General features: G+C 37.0%; 2 protein-coding genes across 2 annotated transcripts; both read left to right on the top strand.

The window, feature by feature from the left end:
- Window positions 1-350: 350 nt before the first annotated feature.
- trim110 (tripartite motif containing 110) lies at window positions 351-8,622 on the top strand. Its single transcript, XM_077232658.1, has 8 exons — window positions 351-371; window positions 867-1,351; window positions 4,018-4,113; window positions 4,228-4,464; window positions 5,123-5,145; window positions 5,515-5,660; window positions 5,861-6,132; window positions 6,477-8,622. The coding sequence occupies exons 2-8, from the start codon at window positions 872-874 to the stop codon at window positions 6,747-6,749; spliced, it is 1,527 nt and encodes a 508-aa protein (XP_077088773.1). The 5' UTR covers window positions 351-371; window positions 867-871; the 3' UTR covers window positions 6,750-8,622.
- Window positions 8,623-10,268: 1,646 nt separating this feature from the next.
- On the top strand, window positions 10,269-11,639 carry cbln12 (cerebellin 12). Its single transcript, XM_077232667.1, has 3 exons — window positions 10,269-10,779; window positions 10,852-10,971; window positions 11,297-11,639. Exons 1-3 carry the CDS (start codon window positions 10,504-10,506, stop codon window positions 11,492-11,494), a joined length of 594 nt encoding a protein of 197 aa, XP_077088782.1. The 5' UTR covers window positions 10,269-10,503; the 3' UTR covers window positions 11,495-11,639.
- Window positions 11,640-11,922: the final 283 nt, after the last annotated feature.

Below are 11,922 nucleotides of genomic sequence, written 5' to 3'. Positions count from 1 at the left end.
TTAGCACTTTAATGTATTGCTTGTTTTGTGTCTTCAGTAACTTGTGTTGTGTATAACAGCTAACTTATAAGAGAATACTTTATTATAGTATATCTTGATTTATTCTACAGATATCAGTGTTGATTAAACAGTCACCAGGTGACATTTATTTGTTTTAATTTCTTATCCCCACAAATCCCTCATATTGCTTCTGTAAAGAACAGGTCATGTGATGGATTAGCTGTTCTCTGTGTTGAGAGGTCAGTCAGTCTGGTTAAGAAGACACTGCAGGATAAGCCAGCTGCCCCATTCGCACACTTTTACATGCACATTTTGGCTGTGCTTCTGTATGAAATCATCCTGCTTTCACAAAAGGCTGCAGGACACAAAGGGTAAGTCTATTGAATTTCAAAATGAATCACCGATTTCAAACGGTTTCTAACACTTCCATTGATCTTCAAACAAATCTCATCAATCGTTGGGACTCTCAACAATCTGCATTGTTCTGATAGTGCCAGTGTTAACACTTTTTGGAGGAATAAACCTAAAGAGTGACTTAACGTTGTCTCAGCATATGAACTTAGACAAAAAAAACTTTTATGTAATATCTTAATGACTTTAATAGAAATTCATAGAAGATTACCTCATTTATCTGGTAATCAAATAGAACAGCTTTCTAAAAATAGTTGATTAGGAGGCAGATTAACTAAATAGTAAGCTACGGTAATTAGTTTGTGCCAAATGGGTCTGTATAAATCCGTGTGGCATGATTTGACTTCTTATGAGTCACCAATCATTTCCTTGCTTCTACTTAAGTGGACATTATTAAAATTAGTAAATTATTATAATTAAGTTATTATTAAAATTAATTGTTCACAAATTTACAGCTGCAATGGGCTCCATGGAGGAAGAGCACACGTGCCCCATGTGTCGTGACCTGTTTGGTCGAGCTCAACCCTTTCCCTGCGGCCACAGCTTTTGCCCGGCCTGTGCGCAAGAGGCCTGGAGCCAGAGTGGCAAGCGAAGATTTGTATGCCCACAATGCCTGGAGGAGCAGGGGCTGGTTGTGTGTGACTGTTGTCCGGAAGACGAGGGTGACGAGGTTCAAGCAGCTGTGAAGACCTGCCTGCGATGTGAGGTCTCTCTGTGTGAGCAGCATCTGCAGCCACATCTGCAACGGCCAGCTTACAGCACTCACCTGTTGGTGGAGCCATTGATGGACATAACCCGCCGCAGGTGCCCCACCCATCAGGAGGTATTCCGGTATTACTGCATGGATGATAGGGAGTATATCTGCCAAGACTGTATTCTGGAAGGACGGCATGCTCAACACCAGGTCAAAGGGGTGAGAAAAGTGGAGGAGGAATACAAAGTAAGTTATTAGATCTATTGCTTTTCAAGAGAAAGTCCTGTTGTAGGATTTTTAATAATGTCCTGGGACTGTTTACTCTTCTTTACACCGGTTTATTGTCTTCGTAAAATTCAGACATCCCACCCTGCAAAAAGCCATTTCCAGGACATATCCCCTATACTCAAATAAAAAGAATAATACTACATTATTATATTATATTATATTATATTATATTATATACTTTTGTATAAGCTGTGTGACACGGGTTTGTTTGTTTGTTTGCTGAAAGTAAAAGTGATGTAGGCTAGAGTGTCACAAAATAAGAGGGTCTCGACCATCAGAAAGCAAGCGGTCACAGGAGACGTATTTGAAACGTATTTTAGCCAGGTGTAAACGGTAATGTGTCTTGCTGAGCACTTGTGATCGGATCACCGAAAACTCATCTTAATAGGAGGAAACTATGGCAAGCCGTTTTAACTTTTATTCATTTACAAGATATGAATTCTTGATATCAACAATTCAATTTTAACTAGTTAAAATTATAGTTATTGATATCAGGAATTAGATTTATACTAGTAACAATGGCAATTTTGATATCAGAAATTACATTTCCACTAGTAACAATGCTAATTCTTGATATCAACAATTACATTTTTACTAATTAAAATGCTCATTCTAAATATCAAGAATTGTATTTCAACTAGTAAAAACTATAATTCTTGATATCTGTAATTGTATTTTCACTAGTGAAATGTCACCATAGGCTGCCATTCAAAATCAATTGTTGATATCAATAATTGATTTCTTACTAGTTGCAATTCCAATTTCACATATCAGAAATACAATTCTTACTAGTAAAAACCTTTATTCTTGATATCAACAATTGAATTGCTACTAGTAACAATGTTCATTTTTGATATCAATAATTCCATTTTCACTAGTGACTATGTTCATTTCTGATATCATGAATGTGATTGTTACTAGTAAGAAAGCCATTTTAGATATCTGAAATAATATTGATATCAGAAATACATTTTCAGATATCAAAAATGAAAGTTTTTACTATAGTAGCAATTAAATTGTTGATATCAAGAATAGACATTTCAACTAGTGACAATTGAATTATTGATATCAGGAATTCACATTCTTACTAGTAACAATGTAATTATTGATATGAAAAATTATATTTCTACTAGTAAGAAATCAATTGTTGATATCAACAATTAATTTTGAATGGCAGCCTATGGTGACATTTCACTAGTGAAAATACAATTACAGATATCAAGAATCTAATTGTTGATATCAAGAATTAAATTGTTGATATCAATAATTATATTGTTGCTATCAAAAATGTAATTGTTGATATCAAAAATGTAATTGTTGATATCAAAAATTGAATTGTTGATATCAAGAATTCATATCCTGGAAATGAATAAAAGTTAAAACGGCTTGCCATAAGGAAACAGGGTTTCTCACTCACTCAATTTCTGGGATATTGTGAATAATTTGCAGGCTTCAATGAGCCGCTATCAGCTGTGTCCCAATTCAGAGGCTGCATCTTTCAAAGGCCGTGAAAGTTCAGACCGAGCGTTGTTAAATGGGACATCTAGCCTACGGACGATTGTTCCTGTCGCCTGACTGTGACAGCTGTCATTAATAAGTGGCAGTAATGTTTGTACTGGACTTTTTGGAAAATTATATTAAACTATCTGCAAACAAAACAGGGTTCACAAACTGTCTAAATATGTTCCCCATGGTCCATTTCTGTACATAATAAAGAGTATAAACTACTGTATAATTGCATCTTAGTAAGATATGTCAACATTTAAATGGCTTAAAGATTTTTATTTTTACATTTATCATTAGATATTTGAGTAAGCTGAGACCCAGTACGTACGTTTAAAAGTGTAATTTGGCAATTTCTCTCAAAAAAATCCTGTCGTCACTAGCGCACATTGAATTCTTGGGTAGAAGGATCCATCTGTTGTATCCTTCATTGCCTTGGACGAAGGACGCATTTAGAGGCAGTATTTGAAGGAGCCTTTGAATTGGGATAGCCTTCGTCCAAACCACGGTGACGCCATCGGCCTTGGAATGCGGCCTTTGAAGGATGCACCCTCTGACTTTTGATGCAGCTTAAATGCAGGAGACTCCCGGAACTTCTGGGAGAGGTGGGATGTTTATAAAATGGTGTTTCCAACCCCAAGGGTAAGGGCCAGTCACACAGAAGTCACACCACTCCTTCTCGCAGTGTTAAAAGTATATGAAACAATTGTCTAGCTACAAACCAATCATAAAAAGGGCCGCCATAATAGGGGGAGAATAGGGCCCTCTCCCAAGTGGCACACTTATATGCACTTACAGTCTTATGGAGCTAGTGGCTGTTGCATGATTGTGAAGTCCAAGTAATCAGCAATAGTATGATTAATTTATTCTTTTTTGATGCCAGGTTTGAGTTATGCACTAATTTTCTGTCATGGTCTGTGGACCCCCTAAATTACCCACGGCCACTCCATGTATAAAACACTTGTTCCACCACTGGTGAAACATAACCTGAATACCTAGGATTGTATAATCCAAGGTATAACCCAAATTTTGAACATTGTGAAACATGATAAAAGACAATGAAGGAGTCTGTTAACCAGGGTTCAAATAAAAAAAAAAAGCCCTTCTGTAATATTTTTTAGGTCAAATTACAGAGCCTGTTCGAGAAAGCAGAAGCGAAAGTAAAGCAAGGTGAAATTATGCTTCAAGAACATCAAAATGCTTGTCGCACCATCATTGTAAGTTCAAGCATCTTTGGTGTCTCATTTCAAATAAAGAAATTAACCTGAAGTATAATGATTATAGGTCAGGATTTCATAGCTGAATGCATGCATTATGTATGTTTATTTTAGGAGGACTCCTCAGTGAGTGATGTCTCTCAGGTGTTACAGATGGGCTCCGCCCTGCAGACTCATGTGGGACGACTAGTGTCGGCTGTAATAAACATCACTGAGCAGGAGAGACAGCAGGCCATAGACAGGGTGCAGCAAGACTGCAGCAGGGTGAAAGAAGATCTAAACCAAACTGAGAGCATCCACCGCTTCCTCGGTTCCCTGCTGGACGAGAGAGACCCCTTCCTGTTAATCTGGGTATGAGGACATACTTCATAATAAAGGTGATGCAGTGATAATGTGTAGAGGACAACTAAAGTAAGGAGCCAAAGTGTCCTCTCCATTTAAATGTTTTCCACCTATTTGATGTTTACATGGTTCCATATTAAATGCGCATAAAACCTCCTTTACCATGAGAACAATATAATTATTTTTTAATGTTTGTATTATCATCATTCTATTCGAATAAAGACACATCAAAGTCTAATGAAATGTATGCATTTTAAAACTTTATTTTTTACTTCCTTTACATTAAAATAATGAATACAATAATACATGTAAGATTTTAAGGTTACAGGTTACAGATTTTATTTAATTATAGAGCTATTTTTGATAATTATTTTATGGTCAATAAATGCCCCTGAGAATGGCATTACATAGCCATCAAAAATTAGATGACATAAAGAACGACAGAATTATATGCTATAAGAGCATTGTAAGGCTGTTTATAAAACTTTGTTACAGATAAGTTAATTAGTTTATTGCCTTATTAACATTTTTAATGTAACCACAGGCTTAGTTATGGCATCATATATCACTTACTCTACAAAGGGTCTTTACAGATGTCATTCAGAATAAAAGAGACTAAAATGAGAGATACTTTTGCAATTGTTCATATGCTCCTACTTTTTCACAGGCATACCAGGCAGAGGATTCAGAGTGAGTCTTTAGATAAACTGTGATTGTTTTAGTGTGTCGTGAAATATCTTGTGATTTGTGAATGCAGTTGTATGTTAGTTTTGAATTTTAATAAAATAGAGCAAGTGTGGCCTGGATTCACAAACAGAGTTTAGATTAAGCCAGGATTAGGCCTTTGTTCAATTAGGACATTTAAGTAGCTTTTATAAACATGCCTTAGAAAAAACATTACTGGTGTGCATCTTGAGACAAAACAATGGCACTGGCATATTTTAAGATATGTCAGTGCAAGTTGCTTTCTTTTAAAACAGCTCAAACATGCATTTTAATCTGTCTGTGAAACCGGGGGTAAACGTTTTACTGTATTAGTCACTTTCTTCTTTCTTGCAGGATGATGGCAGATCTCAACTCCCCTCTGTTCACACCGCCTCAACCCAGCATGGATAAGAAACGTGTCTTAGAGAATGTGGAAAATAAATACAGAGAATTCATAGCTGAGACCCTGCGCTGCCTAATTGAGCTCAAGAGAGATCTATGTGCGTATTATCATTCATACAAGATCATGATGCCCCATGGACATTTAGATTTTTTAAGTAATTTAATTCCAGCAAACCTAAGCATGATCAATATTTTTAGTGTTGTAACAGTTTACACTAGCATTATTGCTTAATTTGCCTTGTTCAATAGTGCCATCTAGTGGCTACATTTCTAATGCCTGTTTCTCTTTGTTATTTAGTAAGCAGCCCATTAACCTTGGACAAAAACTCCGCCCATCCACTCCTAAATATCTCTGAAGACCTACACTCAGTGATGAGGGTAAAAAAACGTTTGACTGTCCCTGAGCATCCTGACCGCTTCGACCACTGGTCTCAGGTGGTCTCCTGTCAGATTGTTTCTTCAGGAACTCATTATTGGGAGCTGGAGGTGGAGGGTTTCTGGGATATAGCAGTGACTTATCACAGCATTGGGAGAAAAGCAAAAGAGGGCACGGCCTTTGGCTGCAATAAGGTAGATTGTGTATTAGGACCCTAACACAGGGGTTTTAACTTTTTGATGCCACAGACCCCCAAATATGAAGATCTCCATGATGATCTCCTTCTTAAAATATAAATGAATTTATGTTCATTCATAATAACTGTGTGCGATTTTGTAATCCCATTATTTATGATCATGACATTTTAATAATTATTATTAGCTATCTAATATTTTTCAAAATGTAACTTTTAGATTTTTTTGATTCATCGTGATATTTTTTTCTCTGAAAATGTATCTTAATTCAAATTATATACACATTAAACTTGTTTATAAGCATCTAATGTCAATGTTAGTTGATTTGCTGTTATGTTTCTCAGATATCCTGGAGCCTGACACAGCAGCATGACAGGAAACTTGCTACCTGGCATAACCGAAAGAAAACCCAACTCTCCGTAAAAATGTCAGGCAACCATTTGGCTGTGGCTCTGGACTATAATTCTGGCTCCATCACCTTTTCAGAAGTAGGATCGGCTTCCACCCTGCTCCCCTTGCACAATTTCAGCACTAGCTTCACCCAGCCCGTCTGTTTGGGCTTTGGCCTCTACAAACCAGAGCTGAACAGCAGGGTCACCATCCTCAAGAAAATATGAGCATTTCATATTTTCCTCAAGCATTTACCTCTCGGATTTGGGTGAAGATGGGAACTGTTTAGTTTTTCATTTTCTCTTATAAAAAAACTAGTCTATTATAGCTCATATAGCTTATAACTCATATTTTTAGGGGAACGGAGATCCAGTGCATCTTTCTCCATTTGACAGCTATTCAAAATTGGCAACATATAAATCTCTAATATTTACTTCTAGAATAGTAGATATTTTTGGCTGTGAGCGCAGAAAGACGTGTTTGGCTGTTCGTCAAGTGACCGTTGTTTTCAAGCGCTTGCACATGCGCTGTTCGGTGCTGGGTAAGATTACTTGCAAATTGTACCTGTTACTGATTACAAATTATACAACGAAAATTGTAGTTAGTAACGTAATCTAAATTACTCATTTTAGGTAATGTATTCTGACAATTTTTAGGGGCCATTTACACGAGACCTTTTTAAACTAAAACTGAAAACTTGTTAGGCCTGTGCATTTTGACCGAATTTTTTTTTATTTTCACGAAAATAGTGTTCTGGGAGCCTGAAAATGCGAACTTTTGAAAACAGGTTTCACAGCGCAAGTTTTTGAAAACAACACCATTATTGTCTCTGTGTAAACTACAAAAACGTGAATTTGTAAAAAACGGTGACGTCATGCACCTAGTTTTTCTTTACAAAGTGACATCGCCATCCATTGTCCTGGCATGCATCGTTTTTAACCGTTTTCGCAAGTCCATGTGAACGGTATCATTTTGACAACATTGTCCTCTGTACACGAAAAACACAAAGGAAAAACCTTTCTGTTTTTAGTACATCATTGTCATGTAAACGTACCCTTAGATTACTTTTGACCTTACATGTTTATCACTTAGATATGAATGGTATTATTGTGTACCGTACGTTAAAAAAACAAAGAGAGAGAAAATATTTTCAATTCTTTGTCAACAACATGAAATGCATTAAGAATTACTTTATGCCAGGATTTCCCAAACTGGGGTTAATGAAAGAACGGCAGGGGAGTTAAAAGAAGATAAAAAGAAGAATTGGGCAGAATCAACTAATTGTGAATATACCATTGTGTGAATAATAGCCTATATGTAGTCATCATGTAATCCATAAAAAAGTAACTGTAATCCATTTTTAAAATGTTATATAATCTAATTATTAAGGACTAAATATTTGAAATCTGATTACATAATCCAGATTACATGTAATCAGTTACTACCCACTGGCACTGTTGTATGCGCACCATCCACGCAGACACTAAAATTGGGCTGTACACGGACCCTCCTGATGACAGAAAAATTACGTCACATAGACAGTCGCTGAATGCGAATGTCCGAAGTGTACTTTGGACTTTAAATGCCTAAAATGGACTAATATCTTTCCCTCTAGGCAGCCTTTTACGTCACAACCACTAGTGAAGGGTTTGTGAGCACAGTCAGATGTCATTTACAGTTCATATAATTAGCTCAAAAAGTTCTGTGCTCCCATGAGCAAAGATGACACGTTTTAAATCATGTAGGCTACTTCCAAGTTGTCCTGTGCCCGCTGATAAACTGCCATTGAGATGAAAGGTAATGCTAACTTCTTAGCTTTTTCCTGGTATCATTGACCTCATCGTTGGCATTCCTTCCTTATGTTCAGCAACTAAATTTAGGCATTCAAATCATTGCTTCCTGAAGCAGTGCACCCATGAAATACTTTGTTTTTGAAATGCACGCACAATTTAACAAAATTAACGCACATTCTTATTTTATTCATCGGTTTCATTTGTCGTGATACATTTTCAAAAAATAAAAAATTACAATGTATATTTGTGAAATCTGAAAATTATTAGTTTTTTTTATTCCATATTTTCTTTTATTATATTAACCTTTGTGCCATTTGATGTTTATGATCCAAGTGGATCAATCTTGTTTTGTGGTTTTTGTGGTTCATGTTATGGTTCCTGTTTTGTTTATGCTTTCTGCTGACTGTTGGCTATCATTTACAGCTACAAATGCCATTCTGTTTACATCAAAGAATAATTACATGGATGGGATTATTAGAAAGTGAGAGAGGGAGAGAGAGCGAGGTGAAGCTGGTGGAGTGGGTGGGAAGGGGAGGGTCTTGAGAGACAGGATGAGTAGGAAGATCTGAAAGATTCAGTGTTTCTCTACAGAAGCTTTGACACCTCGCATCATTACACCTGGGAAACCGAGGAACAGCCCACTAAATCAGGTGATTTTGCTATTTTTTCCTATTACAAAAGCTTATGAAAAAATATCATTGTGTGTTACTCCAGGAAAGAGGCTTTAGTAAAAGATTGTTTAGCACACACACACACACACAAAATCATTTTGTTATGTATTCTGACGTATTTTTCTGTCAAATATCTAAACAGCCTTTAGGCTTTAGTAAAAGATTGTTTAGCTGACACACCCACAAAAAATAATTTTCTTATGTATTCTGACTTGTTTTCCTGTCAAATGTCTAAACAGCCTTGAAACCTCAAACCTCAGTATATTTAATTAGATTTATGCTTTAATAAATACAAACTATTTGCCAAGAAAGTAAGAAATCAAAAAAAATTAAAGTCCTTTCTTACAAATTATTATTCTTATCATCTTTGGCTTCTCTAGTAAATTATTCTTTTTAATGATATTTAGATATTTTTACATGAAAACAAGGCAAAAATGTTGCTTAAGAATTATTATTATTATTATTGATTAGTGCTCTAAAAGGAAATGGGTGAGTGAAGTTTTCTGAAGAAAATAAAGCTGCTGGCTTGTAAAAGGGGGCATCACTGCACTGAGCAGAATTAGTTCTTATTGAAAGTGCACAAACACTGCGGTTTCACTCAAGACCAGACGCAAAGAAAGTTGACCTTTGTAAATGTCACTGCTTCATAAAGACTATAAACCTGTGTCTTGAATAGTAAGTTAATGAGGTGAGTGGTACCAATTAAGACCTGAGATGTACTATACCTTAATATTCCGAAATGTACATTCTTTGGTTTCAGGACTTGCATATTGTTGCTAGCGTGCCAAAACACAGAGGAAAGAGAGCGTTCAGCTAATACGCATAAGCAAAAGAGGGAGGGATAGAAGATCTTTGTGGGGGGAGAGGTCCTGCATGTTGTGGAACGTCAGGAGGGAAGTGAGAGCGTGTTAAAGACAGATGGTCTCTCAGTGGAGTTGTTCTTTTTTCTCTCTCTTGTTCTCACTCTCTCCTGGACGCTATTCTCCTCTCAGCTGACAGAGATCCAAAGTGTTACCTCATGATCTTCATCATTCACTGCTCCTCTTCCTCCTCCCCCATACACACAAGCATACCTGTTGGCTTGCAGAGCTCCTCTGACTCCTCCCTCTCTCTCTCTCTCTCTCTCTCTCTCTCTCTCTCTCTCTCTCTCTCTCTCTCTCTTCTCACAGGTTGGCTATGATGATGGATTTTTTTTGGGGGGGGGGCGATGAGAAACCTCTAAGTGTCCTTGCCATTGGTCCCCTGCAGGCAATTTAACAAGATAGCAAAGAAGTAGATCTTCGTCAGGAAACTGTGACAGACAGGAGGGTGACTGCAAAATAGAGAGAAAGAGTAAGGGTGAAAGACAGAGCCAAGGATTTAAAGACAACTTTGAAAATAGCTCATAACATCTGTTTTTCCAGGATCCTTCACTTATATTTCCCCAGTTTCCTGCGAGACGACATACTTGACCAAATCGCAGGGAGCATTTGCACCTAATTTCATCTGAAATATTGCGAGGAAATTATAATAAAACAATGCTGCCCTGCTCTGGGCTGCCAATGCCAATACTAGCTCTACTTCTGCTAGTCGGCCCTCTAGTGGTCAGAGGGCAAAATGACACGGAGCCCATAGTACTGGAGGGTAAATGCCTGGTGGTCTGTGACTCAACACCCTCCTCAGAACCAGCAGGTAATGCGCTGGGGATGTCTGTGCGTTCAGGTACCGGCCGTGTGGCCTTTTCTGCCACACGCCAAACCAACCACGAGCCCACAGATATGAGCAACCGCACAATGATAATCTATTTTGACCAGGTAAGCAATCTTTTTACATAAAAAAATACACTTATTTATTTTTGCTCTGTTTAATCAGTCAGTTTTTGTCAGATCTTGGTGAACGTTGGCAGTCATTTTGACCAAGAAAGCAGTATCTTCCTAGCTCCGAGACGAGGGGTTTACAGCTTCAATTTCCATGTGGTGAAGGCATACAACAGACAAACCATACAGGTACATACTTTCACTCTTTAAAATAAAGGTTCTTCATATGCATGGTTTTCATGGAACCTTTCCATTCCTTTATAGTGAAAAGGGGTTCTTTATATTTTAATGTTCGCAACACTGAGAACATGTTTGTTGTTGTTGTTGTTGTTGTTGTTGTTTTTTTAAAGAAATGCTCACTGAAAGGTTCTTTCTTTGAGGTACCAAAATGGTTCTTCGATGGGGAAACCCCCTTTTGGAACCTTTATTTTTAAGGGTGTATAGGTAGAGACACATAGCAACTGTATTTCATGAGTAATTAATACAAAGAATTGACAGTGTTTTCCATTCACAGGTGAGTTTGATGTTGAATGGGTGGGCGATGATCTCAGCCTTTGCTGGAGACCAGGATGTGACACGGGAGGCAGCCACGAATGCAGGGCTTGTGATCATGGAGCGAGGGGACAAGGCTTACCTCAAGCTAGAAAGGGGCAACTTAATGGGAGGCTGGAAGTACTCTACTTTTTCAGGCTTCCTGGTCTTCCCCTTATGAAGGACGTCCGTGTGGGGAAGAGAAGAGGTGGGAGACGAGAAAGAGAGAGGGTGACATGCTCTCCTAGGATTTATGTTATGCCATAGAAAAGATCATTTTTGTTCTTCTCTTTCATTTAACTGGTGTCAGAGCAGAGAAAATGCATAAAATGAGAAGTTAACTATTATAATGAAATATTATTTATATTGTATCATTTATATTGTATCATTTATATTGTTAAATATTATTATAATATAAATAATATTATAATTAAATATCATTGAAAAGAAGATTTGAAAAAAAAATGTTTCTAAAATTAGTTTTAATGTTTTTATAATGTATTTCAGATAATATGCTCATGTGTATGGTTAAACTGAAACCTGTCATTAGGCGAAGATACAATGTGACTGTCCTAATAATATTTTTGAAATTATGTATTTAAATTTTTT

The sequence above is a fragment of the Siphateles boraxobius genome, unplaced genomic scaffold (genome assembly GCF_051911475.1).
Source record: "Siphateles boraxobius isolate OS27281-9 unplaced genomic scaffold, OSU_SipBor_1 1, whole genome shotgun sequence".
In the NCBI taxonomy this organism is placed as follows: domain Eukaryota; kingdom Metazoa; phylum Chordata; class Actinopteri; order Cypriniformes; family Leuciscidae; genus Siphateles; species Siphateles boraxobius.
The sequence above is the reverse complement of the archived record's forward strand: the minus strand, read 5'-3'. Positions and strand labels throughout refer to the sequence as shown.

What these genes read in the sequence shown, in the direction of transcription:
- trim110 (XM_077232658.1), top strand. Translation starts at nt 872, where the DNA reads ATGGGCTCCATGGAGGAAGAGCACACGTGCCCCATGTGTCGTGACCTG. An exon ending in AAGTGGAGGAGGAATACAAA is followed by an intron (nt 1,352 to 4,017) that starts GTAAGTTATTAG and finishes AATATTTTTTAG; the next exon opens with GTCAAATTACAGAGCCTGTT. An exon ending in TACCAGGCAGAGGATTCAGA is followed by an intron (nt 5,146 to 5,514) that starts GTGAGTCTTTAG and finishes TCTTTCTTGCAG; the next exon opens with GATGATGGCAGATCTCAACT.
- cbln12 (XM_077232667.1), top strand. Translation starts at nt 10,504, where the DNA reads ATGCTGCCCTGCTCTGGGCTGCCAATGCCAATACTAGCTCTACTTCTG. An exon ending in TGATAATCTATTTTGACCAG is followed by an intron (nt 10,780 to 10,851) that starts GTAAGCAATCTT and finishes AGTTTTTGTCAG; the next exon opens with ATCTTGGTGAACGTTGGCAG. An exon ending in ACAACAGACAAACCATACAG is followed by an intron (nt 10,972 to 11,296) that starts GTACATACTTTC and finishes TTCCATTCACAG; the next exon opens with GTGAGTTTGATGTTGAATGG.